The sequence below is a fragment of the Aspergillus versicolor genome (assembly GCF_001890125.1).
Source record: "Aspergillus versicolor CBS 583.65 unplaced genomic scaffold ASPVEscaffold_14, whole genome shotgun sequence".
In the NCBI taxonomy this organism is placed as follows: domain Eukaryota; kingdom Fungi; phylum Ascomycota; class Eurotiomycetes; order Eurotiales; family Aspergillaceae; genus Aspergillus; species Aspergillus versicolor.
In genome coordinates this window covers 372,269-394,936 of record NW_024467537.1, presented here as the reverse complement: position 1 = coordinate 394,936, position 22,668 = coordinate 372,269, and the positions used below count along the sequence as shown (strand labels likewise).

Below are 22,668 nucleotides of genomic sequence, written 5' to 3'. Positions count from 1 at the left end.
AACGATCGGACAATCTCGTGTTACACGCCTGCATGCCTGCGAAGTGCGGACTCTTTCCTGTACGATGATCGAATTGCTGTGGGCAACGGTCCCGGGAATTTCCTTCGCGGCATCCATTTCTTCCTTCGCTCTCGCCGTATCTGAATCCCATGCATTCATCTTCAGCCACGAAAAAAAGAATTATTTGACTTGTAAGATAGTAATCGTCGTGTGATGTCTCGATCACGCAATTTTGTGGGATACTGCGATGAATCCATTGTTCGTGCCGACAAAGTATCCTCTTGGCGGAAGTGCCCTAAATTGAGAGTGACTGAGCAAGGGGATGTTCGCGCTGAGGAATGTGATGCAAGGGGATCCAAGTCATCCCTTGCCTATGAATGTCCCAGACCCCCCGGTATAATGATCATGAGCTGCTCAAATACCTGACGAACTACCCACAGAAACATATAGAGCGGACGAATCCTCAGCACTTGGCCGCTTCGACATTCACGTTCTCACCCCATATTCCACCTTATCCTTCAATATGAAGATCACCCTTGCCATCGGAGCCCTTGTGGCCCTTTGCCAGTCCGCTCTGGCCCTCAAAGACGGAACTTATTCGATCGGATCGGCGGCTCTACAAAGCAATAAAGTCCTGACCGACGTAGGCCAGAACGAAGAGCTCGAGTTCTCTGAGAAGAGCAACAACCCTTACCAGACATGGTTCTTTACCAAAAAAGGCGGCGAGCGCGACTTTGTGATCCAAAACCTCAGTGGTGGTTATATCGACTGTGGCGTTGAGCCAGGTACTCACTGCGTTTCCGGGGACGACGAAGAGATTTATACCGTCGAGCAAAGCATCGATGGTGACTATGAACTTGTATCAAAGAAGACTGGATACTTCTTGCACGCCGTCGACAAGGGCCTGCAACTTGCTGAATGGAGCCCCAGCCCCGAGCAAGAATTTATTCTGACTCCCATTTAATGGTAAGCGAAGATCCCACTATTGGACGTTACCAGCTAATTGAATTCCGGTGATAAGGGATTGCATTTGGTATAAGGACGGGTATTGGGGGGGGAAGCTGGCATCATGTCCGGTTTAGCTCTATCTACAGTTATGGAATCAAGTTGTTGTATCTATATGTATGGAAACTATCTCGAGTTTTGACGCCGTGTCACCAAGATACTATATATTTCATATTTTCTGGATCTAAGGGGATTCTTCACGCTGAGGAGCGGTAATGCAAGGAGATATATGGAGATGCAAGAGCCTGAAGGCATCCCTTGCCTCTGCATGTTCACCGCGAAGGGCGCTGAAGGCGATGTTGCGATCAGAGCAGCCGTAGTGCCTATATCAATTGTGGCGATAAACCAGACACTAACTGCGTCACCGGAGCCGAGGAACAGATTTACACCGCTAAGCAACTCAACGAGGATACCTACCAATTCGTATCCAAGAAGACTGGATACTTCTTGACCGAGGCAGCTATAGCTACGGAACCAAGTTGTATCTTTGAGATACAGACATCACAAAACGGCAATAGCAGTGGCAATTCCAATCGAAACACAACAACATTGCACGCCGCCATGGTACTAGGTGGCAGGGACCTTGTCAATAGATCTAGATCGAGCCGCCGATATGACGAGATACTTCTGCATTCTCCATGGCTTCTCCCATTTCCATGCAACTAGTAATAAACTCTCAATGGAATATTAGCTCCCAGTCGTGACGCAATTTCTTCCTCTGTTCTTCATAGATAGACTAAGCTATATTCGCTCCCCACCAGCTATCGCACTACCTAGGGAAGCCACTGCTCCTGTTGCAACATTATATAGTATACCTGAAGTCCGGGTCATCGTTGATAACCTTTTCCCCTTTGTCGGCTTTCCTGTTTGAAATCTTGAAGTACACCGAGAGAAGACCGACGATAATGACCACGAGACCACTGGCACTGGGGGAGTGTTAGCATTTAGGAACAGACTTATGAAAGACAACCTACACGATCGTTGCCACCATGCCGGGCAAGTATTCTGGCTTGTCTTGGGCTCTGAAGACAAGACTGCCTGCGATTCCACCAATGCCGCCCATGCCCGTCAACGTCGCAGAACAAAACGCCCGCTTCCACTGGCCGCGGATATTGTTTGCCTAACCAAGTCAGCTGAGGTTAAGTCCATATTGGATACGTATGTCTTCACCTGATATGTCATGATAGCCGGCATATTGGCGTTTACCCCAGCAACCGCCAGAAACACACCAAAGTATTTGACCGCAGCGTCCGCATGAAAGGCCATAATACACAGGCCAATCAGCCCAATCAGACTGTTCACCACGATAATAATGCCCCGGACCCGATAGCGGTCTCCCACCCAGGAGGTAGCATACATCAGAATTGCGGCGAATGCATAAGGCGGCGCAATTAGGCACTGAGACGCCGCCAGGCTGAAATTCAGGTTTTCCCGTAGGATGATGGGGAGAAAGTCTGTTGAGTTAGCTCTGTACCTCTGTTACCAATGAAGGTACTCACATGCGAATGCGTACGAGACGGTCGTGGAGCAGCTGAGAATCAGTCAGGCCAGTCGAATAGCTGTAAGAATAGCTGCACTGACAAGAAAATAAAGGCAAACCCCCAGACCTCGAGATCCAGAGCCGGCTTGAGGTACTTCACTAGCCTGAATTCTTCAACTTCTACATCTCCTCTGTCCTGCTCCAACCGGTCGATGATAAATTGACATTCCTGCGGCTTCAAGAAACGGGGGGACGGACTATCTCGTTCTTCGTCTGGAAAGCGGATCATGAAGATATACGCGAACATGGCGATTGCGCAGGTTATCTATGAACAATTAACTTTGACAAATGTTGAATGGCTGACACTTACAACGCCCTCCATAATGAAAATCCTGCACTGTTAGTTCAATTGGCAATAACAGTGGCTTCGTATATCTTACCATCGCCAACCACGAATGCCCTCGACACCCTCCATTTGCATCAAGCCATAGGCAAGGATTCCTGAACATGCAGACCCGAAACTGCCAATGAGATAAAAGACCGAGTATCGCCGCGCAACCTCGACTGCTGTATATTAATAAAGCAAAAATGACAATGGAGGGCATCTTACACCGAGTATACCAAGTCGACAACAGATAAACACAGCCTGGAAAGTACCCGGCCTCGAAAATTCCCAGGATAAGTCTCAAGGCCACCAGCGTCGTCCACTTGTCGCTGAATCCGAAACCAATAATAACGCAGCCCCATAGCAAACAGATGCCAGGAAGAAAGTTGCGAGGGCCAATCTTGCGGCATAGAAGAGTCATTGGAGGCTGGAGAATAACATAGGTAATGAAGAAAACGAGTGTCATCAGGCTGTACCGGTATCCCCCCAGCATGTCGAGGTCTGTCCTCATTCCGGCTATGGCTGCATTTGCCACGTTTTTTCGATCCATGAGGGACACGAAGTACATAAGACCCAGACAGGGGATGAGCCGGAAGTCGATCTGGCGCTTGATGGAGGATGCATCCTTGCCGCTGAATCGTTCAGCGGCTTCATCATCTTGTTTCAGCGTCTCGAGATGATCGAGGCTTTGTTTCTCATCTTCGATCGGGGTCTTAGTGCCAGGCATATTTCCTTGTGTCTCTGCTCTGGGAAGATAAGTCAATAGCGGTGATAGAGTGTGGGAAAGTGGAACATGACTGCGCCGAGTACGACTTATATTGCTAGCAGGTCGACCTCGGAATGGCTGAACACGCCAAGTACATTCTGGATGGGAAGACGGGGAACCTCCGAGGGCCGAGCTGAGGACAAGATTGGCTATAATAAGGCATGGCAAGAGGAGTTGCTTTGGACTACTGCTGCGGGACTCTTGGCTGGCCTGGGCCTCCGCTAGAAGTCCGCGCCGGTTTGGAGATATGAGAGTCGAGCTGGGGAATCTTGGCATATCATCGTCTGAGAACGCGGGGAAAGTGGAGTCTTTTTTCTCGGCGTTTTTCTGTTGGAAATTCGTGGACGGTTTATTGTTGATTCTGTGGCCCGTAATGGCCAGACCGGACCACACCCGCCCACCACGCAGAGGGCCATGGAGTCAACAGCGGAGCCCTCAGTTGAATTCTATTTCCAGTACGTTTAGCCATTGTCTGGCTAGGACGGCGCATGATTATGTCTTAATGACAGTCCTAGATGTTCGGCCTGGCTTTAGGAATCAGTAAAATTTAGAAACTGCCTCGGACCCTCCAGCTGCTCAAGTCCCAACCAGGCTGGTAAACCCTCAGAACCTACAAGAGGCCCAGACACAACCAATGTTGGCTCTGGTAAGTAACCTCTGGTGCTAAGATTATTTAAGTTGATGATATCGATAAGTAGTAGCCAGGAACAAGCCATGGCCTATCTTGAGATACTTAATATTGTTGAAGGTGGGAATTCAAATTCAGAATGAAATAATTCTAGGGCAAGCATAGCTATGCTGTCGCCTAATGTAATCCCATTCAAGTGGAAAGTTGACAAAAAGCTAGCAATACAGCATGTAGCATGCATTACAGGATATGAATGTGAATAAAGCTACATCTCCTATCACACTGACTATTCCCTATTCCTTGTGCAGGTTGGTCCACCGGGCCCTCAGACTGTGTGCCGCTGCCTTGGGCTGGCGGTTTCTGGTGAAGACCCCCTTCTTGTTACCATCGACCCGGAAGATGCCCAAGCTGGTCTGGAAGTCGGCAAAGTTCCAAACATGCTCGCCAGACATTGCCTCCAGACGGTCAAACACCCGGTGGTACATCTCCAGCATCTGGGTCTGGTACTCCTCGCTCCAGGGCACACCCAGCACTGAATGCAGCCCTGCAATCGTATCGGCGCCATACTCGGACATGATCATTGGGCGATCAAACTTATCCTGCCAGCCGCGCAGCTCCTTTTCCAGGGCGGCCTCTGCTTCGGCAAGGTCGCCGGTCTCTGAGTACCAGCCGAAGTACCGGTTCAGGCAGGTGACGTCGAACAGGTCGGTGATCTTGTCGAGATCCCAGGTTGCGCCGCCGACGTTGGCAAAGGTAATCGGGCGCGTGGGGTCCAATTCACGAGTTAACTTGGTCAGCGGCTCGAAGTATTCGCGCGCTCCGTCTTCATTTGAGGCGGGCTCATTGGCAATCGACCACATGACGACGCTGGCGTGGTTCTTGTCCCTCGCCACAAGCTCGCGGAGGGCTTGCTTGTGGGCTGATTGGGTGTTGTTGTTGATGTTTTCCTGGGACCAGGTGCGTATGGATGTATCCCCGGCGAAGGACAGGCCAAGGTTCAGACCGACAGCAGGTGTCTCATCGATCACGACGATGCCGTTGCGGTCAGCAAAGTCCATGACTTCTTCGGCGTAGGGGTAGTGCGATGTGCGGAAAGAGTTTGCTCCGATCCACTGCATCAGCTGGAAATCATGGACCATGTAGGCTTGGTCATGACCCTTGCCACTCACTGCGGTGTCTTCGTGTTTTCCAAACCCGGTGAAGTAGAAGGGCTTGTCGTTGATAAGGAACTTCTTTCCGCTTACTTTGACGGTGCGCACGCCCGTAGCCACGCTGTAGGTGTCGACGACCTTGCCATTGGAGTCCACAATGCTGGCACGGAACTGGTAGAGATACGCGGCACCCGGTTGCCATAACTTAACAGAGTTGATCTTGACGGTCCCGTTGGCCCCGGTGGCATTTGCAATAGCAACCCCGTCCTCATCAATCACAGTGATCTTGATCTGCCGAGAGGTGCTGTTGCCAGACGTGTTGGCCACTTTCACATCATAACGTATCAGGCCACTCTGTCCTTCAACGTCCGTGACAACGGTAATGTCCTGGATGTGTTGGCGAGGGATAGAGTAAAGCCAAATAGACCGAGCAAGACCAGCATAGTTATAAAAGTCATGCTGGTAGGTCTGTATTCTCCTGCCCGTGGCTTCCCCGATCTCGATCTTTCCAGGCGGGATGGTCTCATGGGTAAGCTCATTATTGACAGCAATCGTCAAGCGGAAGCTCTCTCCAGGGGCAACAATATCCGAGATGTCTGCCTCAAAAGGTGTATAGCCACCCACATGTTCAGCAACAAGACGGTCATTGACATAGATCCGACCATGGTGCGTAGCAGATTCAGCTCGCACCAGATATCGCTCCTGAGTCCAGCCCTTGGGGACGATCACATCACGCTGGTAGTACACCCACCCGACATGGTTATGGATCTCAGGATCCACAAAGATGTCGTTGTACGAGGCAGGGACTGGACATTCAAGGCCCTTGGGCAAGGGCGCTGTCCACGGCTGGGCTGTGTCGTTGGGGCTGGCTGCGAGGGCAAATTTCCACAGCCCATCCAGATTCACAAGCTCGCGGGAAGAAGTCCGTTGCGGCTTGAGCTTGATCAATAGCTGTTCGGTGGCACCAGCATCATTGCGTGCATGGAACTGGACGGCGGGGACGCACAGGGATGGAGAAACAAGGGCTAGCAGTGACAATCCAGTGAGGAACTTCATGGCTGCTGACAGATGGCTGGATTATCAAGGTACCACAGCTCGCGATGATTGAGCATATATATAGTTTCCTCATCATAAATCGGCAATTGACGGCTGTTTGCATCGGCGACTGACCAGCTTTGCAATGGGCATGACGTGAGGAGTATGGGGTAGAGTACGGGGTAGCCTTGATGGCAGATAGCCCTCTGGATGTTGCTGACCCCACAACAGGGGTTGGAGAGGGGTCCATGGTGTTTTGCGGGGTATATCAATTGCCTCATACATCGGTAATGACCTGGACGGTTATTGATGCAGCATTCAAGTTAGTATCCGAGTGTAGCTTGGGCCTCTTAGGAGGGGGTAGAGCCAACCCTAGGGACCAGTCGTCTGGTATATGCGTTGTGGTGAGAGGCTTGGAGTGCAATCACTCCAAAGATCAGCAGAAAGGGTGTCCTAGTCAACGAGGACATGAACCATCAAACGGCTGGATGGAAGCATCACGGAATAGCCGGCCATGGAAGCGAACCGTGCGGGTGAAGGTTTTGCGTCTCCAATTAGCACTAGGTGGTCATTGCGCTCTGGAATACCAAAGCCTCCACGCCATTATTGAGTTACCCTGGGAGATTTGTTCCTGTCCCAGTGCACTTTGGTTGAATTTTAATATGCAAACCAAGACAATCTCTGCAAGAGTGGAATTGCTTGACTTACTGCAAGAAATAAACCTGGGCTGGCATGCGTTTTGGTGGAGAGGCTCCTGTTCAACCCCCAATTTCTACTTTTCTCCCGTCATTTCCAATCCCACCGTGTTTCCTGGCTACTGCTAAGAGAAAAATTGGATAGTGTTGCCCAGGTTTAGACGAAAAGATATTCCTGGGTAAGGATAAGGATATTGGATATTTATTAATGGTATTCTGTTTCCTGGGCTACATGACGCGGTATAGTAAAAAGGCCATCGTGAGATAACATAGTAAACTAACAAGATGTTAGGTAGGTAAAGGTACTTGCTGGGAGTATTTGGAAGTAAACTTGCACTTGCTTGGCAGATAGGATTGACCCATTGAATCTAGGGATAGGGAAAGGGCACAGGGCAAATTATGTCACTATTTTAAGTCATAAATTTCTCCAGATCTAGCTTCCCATGTATCCCTCAGATGCTCCCCAGAGCTCAAAGTCTGCACCCAGCCAGTCCTGTTCTATTAAGTACGTAGTATCGTCGCTAATCAAGTCGGCTGGATACCTTTCTGCTTTGTCCTGGACATAGTTCGCAACGACGTCATAGAGGGCCTTGAATATGCGAAGCTGTCTCATGCAGCTAGAATATCGAGATGATCGTGCCAGCGACCGTAGACCGTCAATTAATCGTTGTAAGCGCTCTAGATCTGATGAGTCAGAGCTCTCGACTATGTTGCAGAGCAGAATTAAAAATGGCATGAACGGTGTTAGCAGGAGAATCTCGTTGGCCCATAAGTCAAATCTTGGAGGCCATGCCGGCGAATCTGTGATTATGGAGATGCAGGCTTCGCTCTCTTGAATGGCTGCTCTAGCTGCTCTGGTGCACTGAGGAGAAGAGGATATGCTGAAAGGTTTCTCTGATGGAGCACTTCTATATATCGACGCCAAGGTAGAATAGTCCACAGCCTTGTTGGCGTGGATGATAAACCTAGATAACACAGGGTGTACCACATGGCAAGTCCATTTGTCCGGCCGGTTCTGCGAACTGTTAGCTGCAATGCCCAAGGCGATAAGGACAACTTACATAGAAGTCAGCTCTCGCAGCCATCATTCGTTCTAGCTCCGAAGCGAGGGCATTGGTACGAGACACTCGAACGGAAAATGGCTGCTGCAGAGCATTCGGACTGTACAGATTGTCATAAACCCGCCCGTAGAGGCTGGCTGCATCTATCCAGTCAGGCATCCGATTAAAGACCAGAGATGCCATCTTGCGATCCATGGGCAGTCGCTGCACTGTAATATCCTGGTCCCGGATGGTGGAGGGTATGCCGAGACGTAACGACACTGACTTCTCAAGTACATAAACCGCCCAGAATAGAGCAATCTTCCTCTGTACTGCTGGCTCAGTTGTTATACCGCTGGCGCTATGCAACCCAATGGCTTGACCCATGAGCGAGGCCCTCGAAATGAGCGTCCACGCTGTGGTGGCTTTTCCACAATGAAGGCAGTGGAGGGCCTGATTGTTTTAGCATTGGTAATTACAACCATGATCGAGCAGAAGGACAAATCTCAAAGGGAGACATACAGCCATGTACATGGCACAGATAGAAACTATGTCTGTATCGGTATGGATGGAAAGGTTTGATATAATTGTCTCCAGGCTGTCTCGACAAGTCAGTGCTTGCGCCTCGTACTCCCGCCGGGCGGCCGCGTCTCCGGCCCTATTCGAGCACTCGGTGAAGAGCCAGGAAAGACCATAGTGGACAATGATCAGCTCCATATCTGTGATTGGACCTGGCGAGCAAGCCTTGATGACGTATTGGGTGAAATCAGCCAGAGACCCAAACTCGAATGGCCAATACAGCTGGCTGGGAGAGCTCTCTATAGGAATTAGCAAATAGAGCGCATTGTCAGAACAAGTCGCGCACCTTGAGCGATTCTTAAGCATGCCATGATCTTATCCATGGGAGGGATAGGTAAGTCCCTGAGATTGAAGCCTGGAGGAAGCTTCCGAAACGGCCGTGAGCGTTCCAGGGTCTCATTCTGTTGCTTTTGGACATTGACCGTCGTCCACAAAGCATCCAGCGCCGGAGTTACTCCAGGGCTATCCGCCACAGTAGCCTGGAGAGCCTCAGCTGTGAAGATAACATGGGCGAACAACGTGGATTCGATTCCTTCCGCTCGACTCAGAGGCTGCTCGCTTGCTTTCGTACCGCTAGACAGAAGGGAGGAATGTGTTGGCAGTCGCAGTTTACCTGGATTTGCGCGGCCAACAGCATGGCGCTCATCGAGACGTTTTACTATCTCGCCAAGTTCGTCAATTTTGGTCGAAATGTCCTCTAGCCTTTGCTCGCTATATAATTGTTGTATGATCAGTCCTGCATAGATTGAATTGGGGGTGATAACCGACTATGCACTCGATATCAAGACCCGCTGCCGCTTTTCTTTGGCTTTGCCACATGTATAGGCACAGTGCACTCCTATCTTGAGGCATTGCTTACATGGATTCACACGATCACACTTGATCTGTGCAGCAGCAGTTAGTGGCATCCCTGAGATAAGTCTCCGAAGGAAGATCTAATCTATTAATCGTTAAAGAGTTCCGTACCTTGCGCTGGCGGCAACGATCGCACTGTCGACAAAGTCAGTATCCAGTTATACAGCGCAAATGGCGAAATTCCCTACAGCCACTTTGCTGGTTATTGGGCTCTTATGCTCATTCTGACCCTTCCGCTGAGAGCCGAAGTTTTCCTCCCTAGGCTGGCAGGTGGTCCCATAGCTGTTATCTGGGCTGCACGACATGATAGCAGTGGGGCCCAGGGACCCAGCAAACTTGTAACTGACAAGCCAGAGACGATATCGAAGACTTCAAGCAAGCAGCACAAGTCACGGAAGAAGGTGGATGATGGAAGACGGACAGGAAATCTCCGCTCTGACGGACTCTCGGGACGCCAAGAGTGCGCACTCCGCTGTGGAGACAATATAATATATAAGCAGTACTGGACGGTCCTTTCCTTTTACTCTCGTCTTCAGTATCTATTCTTTGACCATGAAGTACCGCGGTGTTGTCTATGATGTCGGCCTCAATTTCACTGGCCAAGGACTCTCTGTTGAACCGTTCGACCCCGCCCTGGTTGACTGCGACATGCGGACCATCGCCACTGAACTACATGCCAACGCTGTGCGCATCGAGGGAGAGGATATCCAGCGGCTGGAGACCGCAGCCCGATCAGCCAATTCCCACGGCCTGAAAGTCTTTTTCAATCCGTGGAAGATGAATGCGGGTACTGACGACACGCGTCTTTACTTTGCCGAGACTGCAAAGACGGCCGAAAGGCTGCGGAATGAAGGCATTGACCTGGTCTTTATTGTCGGTTGCGAGTACTCGATTTTCAGCAAGGGAGTGTTTCCCGGCGAGTCATTCGAGGAGCGTGCGATGTTTCTCGGTTCGCAGTTCCCTGGTGGCCATATGACGGAGGATATACCGCCGGCTTTACGTGAGAAGTCTGTGGCACTCAATCAGGTCTTGCAGTCTTTCGTCGAGGTTATTCGAGCCCAGTTCGGGGGTCCAGTCACGTACTCGGCTGGCTCCTGGGAATTAGTGAACTGGGACATGTTCGACATTGTTGGCATAGACTACTATCGGCGAGGCGAATCCGCAGAGAAGTATGTCTCGGGTCTTGACCGTTATAGACTGGACAAGCCCCTCGCTGTGCTGGAAGTCGGCTGCTGCGCCTACGAGGGAGCAGCCAGTCGAGGGGATGGTGGCTTTATACTGCTAAAAGGCACAAACCCAGACGGCACCGGCATTTTCGAAGACGATATTGTCCCGACACGGAGCGAGAAGGAACAGGCTGACTATGTAGGGACACAGCTCAGTCTTCTCGCCAACGCGGATGTTGACGCGGTATTCATTTATGTGTTTTCATTCCCGCGTATGCGGATCGGAGATGGAGCCAGAGACTTTGACATGATGTGTTTCTCGCTGGTCAAATACTTTCCGGAGCAGGACCCAAAGACAAGGGTCATGCCACCATGGGCACCCAAGGAGTCTTTCCACCGGGTTGCCGACTTCTTCCACTCGTTACAGCTGCAGGATAATAACACAGAATAATACTACGCGATGTCATTATCAAATAATGATACTTGATATAAGCTGTGATACAAATTCTAGCCAGTGTAATCGTAGATAGGCTACAATACAGACTCTAAACCCTGGGAATCACACGGGCCTCAACCATCCGGTCAAAAGCGATCTTATACCCGTCCACCGTATCAATCGTCTCATCAAAGCCAACCTTCCTCGCCTTCTCCATCGAGAACTCTCGATGAAAGTCGAAATCAACCAGCATGAAACGCGTATGAGCCCAATTCTGGGTCTCCACAGTCCCCTTCTTCAACCCATGCTTATCGACCAGGCCCTGCCACTCCTTCATATGCCCCTTCACAAAGCGCTGCATACTCTCCTTGTCCTCCAACTTATCTTCCTGGGGCTCAACGCCAACAAGGCCAAAATAATCGCAGATGCGTGGCCAAACACCCGCCCAGGTGACAACCTCACCATCCGCAGCATTGAACACACTCCCATTCCCACATTTCTCGTGATTGACCGCAACGTAGATCTCCAACCGACTCAAAAGATCCTGGAATGTATCCATATGGGTTGCATGATACCCATGCTTCTCCCCGGGGAATGGGACCTTGGCACCTTTCCCAAGTACCTCTCTATACAAAGAAAGATACAGCGCAATCCCCTGCGCCATATTCATTGCATTGCTCCCAGGCGCAAACCCCACAATACCATCAGGACGGATCTCCGTGAATGTCCAAGTACACCCGGGCTCCTGGGACATTTCTTTCAGGAGATCGTACTGCGCGTAGTAGAAGATCTTGCTCCGGTACGGCTCGGGAATGCGCGGCAGGTCTTCGTGGAGGGGTGGTTTTATGGCGACTTTGTCTGGGAATTCGACACCGTAGGCTTTTCCACCTGTTTGGAGGACTATGGTAGAAACCTTGTTGGAGGCGTTTGTTATGGCCTGCACGGCGGTTTTGAGGAGTGCGGTGTTGACTTGGAGGAGGGAGGCGTGGTCGTTGGTTTGAATGTACGCTGTTCCGTATTAGCATGAACCAGGTCTCCACGGTTATAACGGGCTTAGAAGCAAGGCGAAGGAAGGAATGTACCAGAGAAAAAAACAACATCCACATCTTCGACGTTGGGGACCTTTTTCTGGAGTTCCGACACGACTGTTGCGACAGGGGCGGTTAGGTCGATTCCGGAGACGATGTTGAGGCGAGGGTCATCAGGAAGAAATAAGTTCTTCTTGTCAACCGGGCGATTGCAGAGCCCGGTGACGCGTGCGAAGGTCGTGGGTGTTGGGTAACGGAGGCATTGTTTCATTAGCGACCAGCCGGAGATACCGGACGCACCGAAGATGAGGGCATGCTTTCCTTGAGTCATTATAACTGATTAGAAGAACTGGTTGTATACTATGAGTAGTTCTTGATGAAACGGACGTCTTAAGTAGTTGGTATAGCGCAATGACGTACATTGCCCAGACCGGGATACATATCGCGGGTTTATAAGCAGGATGGGGGTCTCGCTACTCGTTTCCCGACTTTGGAGAATTTCCAGCTATCGACGGGCAATATTCCGTAGGAACAGCAGAGAGGTAGCATTCTACTTGACCCTATTTAGCGAGATGTTAGGCCCCAAACCTTCGAAGATGATGCAAGTACTGGCGGGCCAACTAGACTGGATGAATGCCCCCTTTCCTTTTTATGTGCAGGCAATGCTGCTGCGTCCTAAATAAATCTGGATGTCCTACAAAGTAGCAGATATATTTACATTTCTGGTATATTGCGCCGTTCAGTAATGGCTTATTGCAATAATTCCTTGCTCTTTCCATCAATTATAGATTGATGGTCTAGGCTTGCTCGGGGGGCTGAGAAAAATAATTGTATAAAACAGACATAAGGGGGTCTGGTTAAACCATGCACCGAGGTTATTGCTAGGTACCATAAGTCCATAACATACTGTCTCCTTATAAACACTGCAAAAGGCCAAAATACAACCGATCATTGTTAGACCCATAGAAATCCACCTGTAGTGGACCTGCCCCTCAAGCCAAAACTTCACAATGCTCAGACTCAGCGCCATCCTTGGTAGACAACCTAGTAGCCGTTGTATCTTCCCGGCGGGCAATATTGTATGCCTCGGACCAATCCATATCCCTCCCAGCATCATGTTTAATCTCAAACAGTCGATCGACCTGCTCCAACGAAAGATTGGCGGTTTCAACGTAGAAATACCAGATGATCGGGATGAAGCAGAAGTTGAAGATTGCGTAGAGCATGTAGTACCTCCACCCGATATTATCTATCCCCGTCGGAGTGGCAACGACCACAACATAGACAAAGAGCCAGTTCACGGTCGTTGCAAAGGAGGTGCCGATATTGCGCATCTTTTGTGAATTTATCTCCGCCGGATACAGAAAGGGGATTGAAAGCAGGGACGTGCCGTAGAAGACATAGTACATGAAGATAAATACCACGGCAAGGATGGACATGCCTTTGTTCTCCGGGCCGCTGTATCTCAAGCCCACAGCAACTAGCGCGAAGCAGATACTGCTGGCCGTAACGCCCATGAGCAATAGCTTCTTCCTACCGACTCGGTCAATTAGAAGAGTGGCAATAGCGCCCCAGAACATGAGGGACATGGAGTCGCAAGCGGAGAGAATCAGGGCAAGCCGGTTACTCAGTCCAACGGACCGCGTCAAGACGATCGGAAGATAATATGCGATTACATTGGTGCCTCCCACCTGCTGGAAAATGGCAGTCCCAGCACCAAGAAGAATCCTGCGCAGAGTCTGGTGCTTGCTCTTTGTAGCGAATATCTCTTTTAGGGGGTTTGACTGCTGTAATTCTGTTTCCAGCTGAAGAGTGGCCGTCTGGCTCTGTATTTCCTCGATAACTATAGGGTCGTCGTAGGGCTTGTCCTGTAGTCGAGCATAAATATCCTGGGCCTCGTTGGCGCGGTGTTTCATGAGCAGCCAACGCGGCGATTCCGGTGCCACAGAAATAAGACCGATTGTGATAAGAGCAAAGAAGCACTGAAAGGCAAGAGGGAAGCGCCAGCTAACAGATGACTCCGGAATATAAGTAAAACCAAAGTTCATCCACTATAAAGTTAGAATTTGTCTATAGACCAAGGAATATAGTACTAGACTCACGTTACTGATAACAATCCCAAATATGTTCAATACCAACTGAAGCACAATAAGCTTCCCACGATCATTTGCCTTCGCCGTCTCAGACTGTAGAACTGGACACGCGATAGTGTTCATGCCATTGCCAATCCCAGCAACCACACGGCCAACTATCATGGGAGCCATGGAGTACGCAGCTGCTTGCAAAATGCCACCAACGATTAAAATGGAAGACCCTGTAAGGATGCATCGCCGCCGCCCCAGTTTGTCTCCAAAGAACATTGACAGTAGAGTGCCTATAATACATCCAATATCGTAGGTGGCCACTATCTGGCCTTGGATGGTGGTATTGGGGTATCCAAAAGTTCGGAGAAAATTGTCATTATCGAGTAGGCCGCCAAAGACACCTTGGTCGTAACCAAAGAGAAGAAATCCAAAACCGCATGCCGCGGTGATGCTGAACTGTAGGGGCTTTCCTCGGGTATGCTGAAGTAACATCCTGGTTTGGGCTTATGAGAAAGGAAAAAAGATAAACAAATGGGCGGGAGGAGATACCTTTATATCATAATTGGGGGCACTCTCTCCTCTTTTGTGGGGTATGCGGAGGCAGATCATCCGGGGTATACTTGCTGCCCACTCGGGCACTTTGGCCGAAATTTCGGCCTTCATTTTCCGGGATTGCTTGCAACGGGGTTGCTGTCGGGATTGTCGCCGATCTCCAAGCTCATTTCAACTCTTGATACTTTTAAATTCTCACTTTCCGGATATACTCCCTAGCAGAGACATCCCGCAATGCAACTGGAAACTAGATGATCTGCTAGAATTCTAGTTGTTTTACCACGGAGACTGGTCAGATAGTACGTCAAGGGAATCCGGATGAAGCAACGGATGGTCCAGTTATCCATTACGGCCTTATCGCATCGGCAGACCGATTAATGAGGGATGTCAACATTCGAGATCATCTGGCGGAGACGGAAGGGATCCTGTGTTTTGAAATGGAGGCAGCAGGCTTGATGAACCAATGTCCGTGTGTTGTTATTCGGGGAATCTGTGATTATTCTGATACCCATAAGAACGACCGGTGGCAGGGTTACGCGGCAGCTACAGTGGCAGTTTATGCAAAGGAGCTCCTTGGGGTAGTCAGGGCTCATTGAGACGATTTTCTTGAAATAGAATAAGTAGCAAACCTGACGCTAAGCCATAGAGCTGGCTGCCCCGGTTCACATACTTTTTTTGGCTAACATACCTAGATTGGCTCCGTTCATGCGTCGTTTATATTGTCGAATCAGAAGACAAGTTGTGGATCGTCACTTGGATCTCATGGAACTGCGGTTAGGATACCATTCTTGGTATACGAGACGGATAGCCTTGACTGTTATGGGCCTAGCGAGGCTTGCCAAGTTAAGTGCCTTTGGCGAAAGAGACGTTGCCCAAGGAGTCTGTGAGTCAAATCAGAAGGCCACTTACCCCACGTCCTATGCTCCAAGTCCTGATCAACAGCAAATCTAATCGCGGAGATACGTCTTTGCATACGATCAGCTAGCGAGTTTCGGCTTGGCAAGAATACATGCATAGAGGGCTAATCCTGTAACCAACACGGTGTCCCAATGCGCTCTAGCCAAATATTGGTTGGACCTCCTGTCATATTCTGGAATCGGAAGGCAGAGCCCTCAAGAGTGTTAAGCTAATCAGTGATCCATGCCCTGCTGGATCGGCGAGTGATGCAGTTGATGCGTCTAACATTCCCTATCAGGTAGCTCTGACGGGTATGCCCCTCGGGCCATGGCAGTTAAAGGTAATGTCATCTGACAAAGTCAGATGAGGGTGAAGTAAATGAGTGTAACAGTAAATGGCTTATAAAGTCCGTCCGGCTCTTAGCTGTCGTGGCATCCTTTCCCTGTCCAAGACCTGTTAGCTGTCGCTGAATTCGCCCACATCATCTCCAACCATTTCAGACTGGCTTATACAATGGAACTGGAAAAGCTTCTCATTGGTATCCTTGCCTTTCTTGTCTTAAGGCCTTTGGTCCTTTATTTCTACGACAGCAACAAACTGCGAAAATATCCTAACCAAAATCTCCTATCCGGCATCACCAATCTGGCCTCAATAAGCGAGAGACGGCGCAACTTCCGAACAAGAGAGTTATATATCCAGCATCAAAAGCATCCTGTCATCCGTCTTGCGCCCAATATGCTCTCATTCCGGGATGTTGCGGCGATCAAGGATATCTACGGCTTCGGATCTTCCTGCCAAAAGCACGAAATGTACAAACTCCAGAACGGCGAGGGACACATGAACATCCTTAACGTGATTGACCGCGAGGATCACAGCCGAAAACGCCGAATGCTGTCGCACGCCTTTTCCACAAAGAACCTGGAATCGTGGGAGTTCAAAATCGCCGATAAAGTCGAAAAGCTGGTGGCCCAGTTTGACAGGAGGGCATGTTCTTTGGCAACTCAGCCCGATAAGAGTATGGTTGATGTCAGGTATTGGTTCAACCTCTTCACAGTCGATGCAATTGCAGATATCTCTATCAGTGAGCGGCTTGGAATGCTCGAAGCCGGGTCAGATGTCGTCAAGTTTGAGCGTCCGCTTGGAGGGGAATGTGCACGTCCACTCATTAAGGACATGCAAGATGCAGCCCGGGCAAAGTCGAAGATAATCGGTACGCTAGGTTGGTACTATACCTTGGAAGCGGTTTCTTGGTTTGTCTCCTCGCGCTGCCGCTCGCAGCGGGATTGTGGACGTAACGTCGGCCAGATTATAAGCCACTTGACTGGCAAGCGATTGCGACGATATGGGGATGGCGAGAACATTGACGATTTCCTAAGCTGCCTTATCAAAGATAAAACGGGAAAACCTCGAGATCTAGATATGGGTGAGCTCAAGGCAGAAACGAGCATCCTGCGTAAGCCATTCCCTGGATGAAACTTATGGAACAGGCTAATATGAACTTCCAGTTGATGCCGGGTCTGAAACGACAGCGATTGCCTTGACTCACCTGCTCTACTATCTGATTAAAAATCCAACTTGCTTTCTAAAGTTAAGGGAGGAGGTGTCTGAAGCTATACCTGGAGAAACCATTGCCCCTTATAGCAAGGTGAAGAATTTGCCCTACTTAAAGGCTTGTATTGAAGAGTCACTGCGGTTATCGCCTCCCCTTCCGCGGGGACTTGAACGCGTAACACCTCCCTCTGGTGCTACTATTATGGGTACATTTATTCCCGGAAATGTCGGTGTCTCTGTTCCAGCGTATACTGCCCACCGGGACCCGGATATATTCCCAGAACCAGAGGCCTTTTCTCCAGAAAGGTGGTTTAATAATGAAAACACTGGCAAAATGCGCGAGGCATTTATACCATTCAGCGCGGGCGGTCGTGCCTGCATTGGAAGGAACATTACTATGATTGAGCAGCAAATCCTGATGGCGACTCTTGTGAACAGGTATGATTTCTCACTTCCTTCGCCTGACTGGACGCTGCAGAACGAGGAGGCGTTCAATCTATGGCCCGTTGAGCTGCCTGTGGAGATATCGAAGAGAGTTTAGAAAGAAGAGAAAAATTCGAGGAGTACGATAACTAAGCCTGAATTCAGATCAACAAGCAGGAGCCTTTCATTTTTATATACATTTATCTATGGAGTATTTAATTGTACTTCCCGATATTCCACATATTCTAGGCTGTCCTTCTCCAGCGCGGTTGAGAATGGAATCCTATTTATTCCCAGCATTGGTCTTGTAGAAGCTATATAGTAATTCCTCGGATCGAGTGACATTTGACCAGTGCAGAGAATGTCACATCTGGAGGCAGACAGAGGCCCGTGGACGAAAGAGGTAACTTCCTAAGTTGTGTTGTGGAGGCACTGCACTGCCGTGGCTTTGGTAGGGGACGCACCCCATAGTTTGTCTCCATGCAGAGTGTACAGTCTAAGCGAAAGAACGGGCTGATCCCATACTAGGATTTACCTCCACGCGTGCCTACAACAACAATGAAAATGTGCGCGAAATTTTCAAATTAAACCAACTAAATAGCACATGAGCAACTAACAACAGGCATCCTAGTTCGGCCAGCCGGCTTCCAACTAACACAAAAGAGCAGTATGAGGTGAGCAAGACCTCTCAGGCAGAATATCTCAGCTCTAACACTGGATATCCCCATTGGACAGAGCCCAAACAGGACCTGAGACAGCTTCATTGTCGGCCGTAGTATTAAGATTAACATCTTTAAAAGCTTGCGGAACGAGGCTTCCTCGCTGGGGATTGTTATCGTCATCCAGAGGCTCGATATTGACAGAGTCATCCACATTGAACGCCAAAGTTACGTTCTGCGGAAGGTTGAAATTGGAGTACAGAGTGCAGGTACGATGGCCGGAGCGAACGGATTCCGGGGTTGAGAACTTCCAAACATAGTTGGCGCAAGTCTCGATGCGGTCCAAACATGCCTGGATGCAATCGCATTCGTCTTTGATTTCTGGGAAGGTGAGATCGACTTCGGTAGTGACACCGGTAACATCAAAGCCTCGAGTGTATCGAATGCAGCCTTTGTCCTGTGTATCGAGACCTGGACAGATCCGCCTTTGACCATTTTCATGGCCAGAATCGTGTTCAGAATCGTGGTCGGGGTCATGGTCAGGATCACGGTCACGATCAAGGTTCAGATTGGCCAATGCGCCGGTGGCAAGCAGAGAGATGAGGAAGGTGGCAACATGCATGATGGAGAAAGGTTGTACGTTGTGCAGCTAACAAGAGATGTAGTACAGTGGTTGAAGGAGAGTATAAACACCAGACTCGGGGATCAAGTAGATATTTATCTTAACCTGTCAACCTCACCAAAGGGATGGTCTATTAGACGCAAATTTCTTTCTCCACGGAACTGGGCTGGGGGAATATTTGTTGTGGAATGGAATGTAGGGCATGGCAGTTGTCGGTGCTGCGGGAGGTCCAAACCCCACAAAAGTGCAATATAAGAGTAAGAATCTTTTAGGGAAATAGTTAACCTACCGAAAATATATCATGAGGATACGCCACCGTGGTCCGGGTGACCAAACATGTGCAGGAATTAGAAAATGCAACGATGGATGGCCATCCTACCAATGGTTGGCACACCGATTTGGACGTTTGTTAACTGGATGCGTTTGGAACTGATTAACATAGGCAAGGTAAGTCTCTTGTGAATAATTAGTGTACAACTATTGCTCATTTTATATTGATGAAGCTGCTATTGAGTCACTCGGGACTTGTCAGTTTGATGACTTTGAACCTTAGATCTGGCCCATTCCGTGCGCACTAAGCCAGCCCCTATGGGAACGCCCTACTGCTGATACCAGGGGACGCAAGTATTGACAAAATACTCTCAACGCATGGACGTGTTTGGAGCATTATCCTGACCTAAAATCCCGCAGCGTTCTGCGAGATTCATTTCAAGTTCTGTGAGCCACGTCGGAGGATCTAGGAAACGCTTATAAACGGGGAAATGTGAACCTATATTACTGGACTGGGAAGTTGGCTTACTTTTACTTTCTTTTAGATGTAAGCTACAGTGCTTGCTCTAGTCAAAGCACAGCAACATTCTTGGGTTTAAGGGATGTCTATGAAGCGGGGAATATGCGAATAATAGAACCCCTATCTATACCTCTATTTGCGTCGTAAAGGACACTCTCTATAGCCAATTCTGGAATCTTTCTAGCCTTTCTAGCTTTTTATGTTGGTTACAATTAGAAATCCCCAGTTCTCTCCCTTCCCGTTTATCTGTATTTATAGTGGGATCGCGTCCCACAGAACCGTGCATCTTGGCGGAATAGGAAGCCGGCCATTGCAAGGAATGTTGTCTTTGCATAAAAGCCTCAGGGTATCTAGGCAGCTTGGGCATTTTAAGATGACACCCACCTCTTTCCCTGATCAGCAACTAGGGGATCCACCAAGCAGCATGCAACAAGTATCATTCCCAGCCAGAGGTCTGACAGCGGGCGCTTCGGGACTCCTAGGCCAGTCAAAGAGCAGCATTCTGGTGATGAGAAAGTTTATTTCACTGCAAAGTCTTTCATCTCGGATTCCGGGGCACCATTGGCCATGGACCGTGTGGTATTGAGAACCTGGGATCAGGCCGCTGCTCTCCTTGCAGTCCTCAGAGCGTCCCCTTCCTGCTGTACAAAATAGGAACCCGGCCTCCCCAGGGGCTCTGTTGGCGTTTTTGATGAATCTGAATGGAATTTACCATTGGGAGACCTGAGCGAGTGGTCTTCACTCTCCTCATTCCTGGTATAAACTCAAACATTCCACTTTCTTTCAACGAGGCAGAGGGCTATAACGGAGTGAAAGACGCCGTACACAGCTTATATGATATGTATCGATAATTAGTTAAGTATCTGAGACTTATAGCATACACCACCTAGTATCATGCGATATTTGGGCTCATAAGCACTGTTTCGCCGTACAAATATGAGTCAGGAAAGCAGGATAACTCCGAGAATTTGAAGGTCTAAGAGGCTGACTTTTTTATTTCATAAAGCCTTTGCTATCCCCTCATTTGAAGGCATCTATACTTCAGTATAATCCTCCGTTCTGGTAGCGCATTATGATTCATCGCAACTGGTGTTATGAGCTCTGCACCGTCAAGACGATAATCCTATCGTTCATTCACGCATGGCTTATGCAAGGTGCTTTATTTCGAAAGCATTGTCGCGGAATGGCTGTTTACCTCGCTTTCTATCTTCCCTGATAAACCCCCTTTCCTTTGCCTCCAATAGCCTCGATCATATAGTCCTTGAGCGTCGTAAACTCAAAGTCCGGATACAAGTCCTTGCTGCTCAGATACCCCAGATATGCAGCATATTCCGGGGTATTGTCGCCACGAATTCCCCAAGAAAAGAATAATTGAGAAACTGACAGCATACCAAACGCTGAACTATCTGCCGGGTTTTGTTCGAGTGCAAGACGCGCCTTTTCAATGCGTCCTTTGGCATCCGCTTCCGATATCTGTGCCCAGGAACCATTTTAGTATTTTCCTCTAAACCGATGTTATGTCATTGGGAGTATGGAGACTAACATATTGGCGGTCGAGCTTTTCTCCGCTTACACTCTCGAGCAAGTCGTAAACCTGGTCTCGGGTGTGAACCTCATTGTACACATGCACTTTCTTGTTCAGGGCTCGCGGATCAGTAATGATCTTCGCAACATAACGTCCAACATCCCTGATGTCTGCCAGTGCACTTGGTACGGTTCCGTCCAGGCCAATTGGTTGTTCAGGCTGGCTAGCTGGCAGGAGATAATCGAGGCGTCCTGAAGGAAGACGAGGAAGCGTGATTTGATACCACCAGCCAGCATCTATGTACGTGTACGGCAAACGTATTTTCTGGATGTAGTTGAAGTTTTCTTCTTTCTGAAAGGAAATTAACATATATAAAAAGACTCGTTCGAGGGTTTGTTACCTTCTCACGGAAATCGACAACGCCTCTTGGGGGTATAACAACCATAAAGGCCGACTGGACAAACCGCTTCACCCCTGCCGCCTTAGCGGCATTTGCGAGAGGTATTTCGTCCCCTAGGCTGCCAAAGAAAATGGCGGAGATGACAACATCGACACCTGAGAGGACCTCGATAAGTTTATCCAGAGGGCCACTCAAATTGACAGGTACGATTTCTACACCCCGGCTTTTGAGATCTTCATTGATAGGCTTGCTTACGGACTCTGGTCGAGTAAGAGCCTTGATTTCCTGCTGAATGTAAGCGATCTGAAGAGAGTATATTATAAAATTAGTTGCACATACAAAGTTCGCGTCAGAAGAACTTAGCAGCCCGTTGACAATAGACTGTCCGGTTTCGCCACTTGCTCCCACGATGGCGACTTTGATCAAAGGGGCCATTGTTTTGTTTAAGGTGCTGACAGATATTGCAGTATGGAAAGACGGCTAATACCGCTAGTGGTTTTCTGGTCTTTAGGGTTATTCGATATAAGAGACGATGGTGGCAAGAAATATTCCAAGTCTCTGGCGGTGCAATATATATATGTTCCGGAAGGCAAAGTTACTATTCGGGATGCCGAATTGTCACCACGATCGAAAGTTTAATCATCATCAGTCATATTCTTATAATTATGTGGAATTTGCACAAAATGGCTATTCTTTTGTGTTCCCTTCCATTACAAAGCAGCGTGAGGCGTACGGAGCAACCGCAGACCGACGGAATATAAAGTCCGCTGTCTGCCAAGCCGTCAATTGTGGGGCCGATTCTCTGCCGATCGACACTAGTTAGTTAGTTTCGAAGCGTTTGTCAGCTAGTATACCGTGACGGCCATGATAATGTAAAAAGTTGCTTTGGCAGAGTTATAAATAAAGCATTTATCTC

The 22,668-nt window shown here is 49.1% G+C and overlaps 9 protein-coding genes across 9 annotated transcripts; 3 read left to right on the top strand and 6 right to left on the bottom strand.

Annotated features, from left to right (window-relative positions):
• Positions 1–523: 523 nt before the first annotated feature.
• On the top strand, positions 524–964 carry ASPVEDRAFT_34082 (uncharacterized protein; the record flags this gene model as incomplete). Its single annotated transcript, XM_040810818.1, has 1 exon — positions 524–964. One exon carries the CDS (start codon positions 524–526, stop codon positions 962–964), a length of 441 nt encoding a protein of 146 aa, XP_040673666.1.
• An 843-nt stretch (positions 965–1,807) lies between these two features.
• On the bottom strand, positions 1,808–3,597 carry ASPVEDRAFT_57134 (uncharacterized protein; the record flags this gene model as incomplete). Its single annotated transcript, XM_040815303.1, has 8 exons — positions 1,808–1,931; positions 1,980–2,125; positions 2,176–2,459; positions 2,505–2,536; positions 2,587–2,810; positions 2,856–2,877; positions 2,926–3,049; positions 3,096–3,597. The coding sequence occupies 8 exons, from the start codon at positions 3,595–3,597 to the stop codon at positions 1,808–1,810; spliced, it is 1,458 nt and encodes a 485-aa protein (XP_040673665.1).
• Positions 3,598–4,557: 960 nt separating this feature from the next.
• On the bottom strand, positions 4,558–6,471 carry ASPVEDRAFT_57133 (uncharacterized protein; the record flags this gene model as incomplete). The annotated part of the gene is made up of 1 exon (XM_040815302.1): positions 4,558–6,471. One exon carries the CDS (start codon positions 6,469–6,471, stop codon positions 4,558–4,560), a length of 1,914 nt encoding a protein of 637 aa, XP_040673664.1.
• Positions 6,472–7,578: 1,107 nt separating this feature from the next.
• Positions 7,579–9,924, bottom strand: ASPVEDRAFT_89134 (Zn(II)2Cys6 transcription factor; the record flags this gene model as incomplete). Its single annotated transcript, XM_040818529.1, has 7 exons — positions 7,579–8,160; positions 8,207–8,638; positions 8,708–9,003; positions 9,051–9,475; positions 9,533–9,648; positions 9,731–9,754; positions 9,808–9,924. 7 exons carry the CDS (start codon positions 9,922–9,924, stop codon positions 7,579–7,581), a joined length of 1,992 nt encoding a protein of 663 aa, XP_040673663.1.
• Positions 9,925–10,171: 247 nt separating this feature from the next.
• Positions 10,172–11,236, top strand: ASPVEDRAFT_89133 (uncharacterized protein; the record flags this gene model as incomplete). Its single annotated transcript, XM_040818528.1, has 1 exon — positions 10,172–11,236. The coding sequence occupies one exon, from the start codon at positions 10,172–10,174 to the stop codon at positions 11,234–11,236; it is 1,065 nt and encodes a 354-aa protein (XP_040673662.1).
• A 94-nt stretch (positions 11,237–11,330) lies between these two features.
• ASPVEDRAFT_203010 (SDR family oxidoreductase) lies at positions 11,331–12,580 on the bottom strand (the record flags this gene model as incomplete). Its single annotated transcript, XM_040809394.1, has 3 exons — positions 11,331–11,876; positions 11,919–12,229; positions 12,304–12,580. 3 exons carry the CDS (start codon positions 12,578–12,580, stop codon positions 11,331–11,333), a joined length of 1,134 nt encoding a protein of 377 aa, XP_040673661.1.
• Positions 12,581–14,511: 1,931 nt separating this feature from the next.
• On the top strand, positions 14,512–17,874 carry ASPVEDRAFT_66077 (cytochrome P450; the record flags this gene model as incomplete). Its single annotated transcript, XM_040815861.1, has 3 exons — positions 14,512–14,526; positions 16,311–17,235; positions 17,288–17,874. The coding sequence occupies 3 exons, from the start codon at positions 14,512–14,514 to the stop codon at positions 17,872–17,874; spliced, it is 1,527 nt and encodes a 508-aa protein (XP_040673660.1).
• A 109-nt stretch (positions 17,875–17,983) lies between these two features.
• ASPVEDRAFT_47084 (uncharacterized protein) lies at positions 17,984–19,302 on the bottom strand. The gene has a single exon (XM_040813701.1). The coding sequence runs from the start codon at positions 19,035–19,037 to the stop codon at positions 18,465–18,467; it is 573 nt and encodes a 190-aa protein (XP_040673659.1). The 5' UTR covers positions 19,038–19,302; the 3' UTR covers positions 17,984–18,464.
• A 1,728-nt stretch (positions 19,303–21,030) lies between these two features.
• ASPVEDRAFT_142834 (uncharacterized protein) lies at positions 21,031–22,187 on the bottom strand (the record flags this gene model as incomplete). The annotated part of the gene is made up of 3 exons (XM_040807876.1): positions 21,031–21,300; positions 21,371–21,703; positions 21,753–22,187. 3 exons carry the CDS (start codon positions 22,185–22,187, stop codon positions 21,031–21,033), a joined length of 1,038 nt encoding a protein of 345 aa, XP_040673658.1.
• Between the last annotated feature and the right edge of the window lie 481 nt (positions 22,188–22,668).

What these genes read in the sequence shown, in the direction of transcription:
- ASPVEDRAFT_47084 (XM_040813701.1), bottom strand. Translation starts at nt 19,037, where the DNA reads ATGCATGTTGCCACCTTCCTCATCTCTCTGCTTGCCACCGGCGCATTG.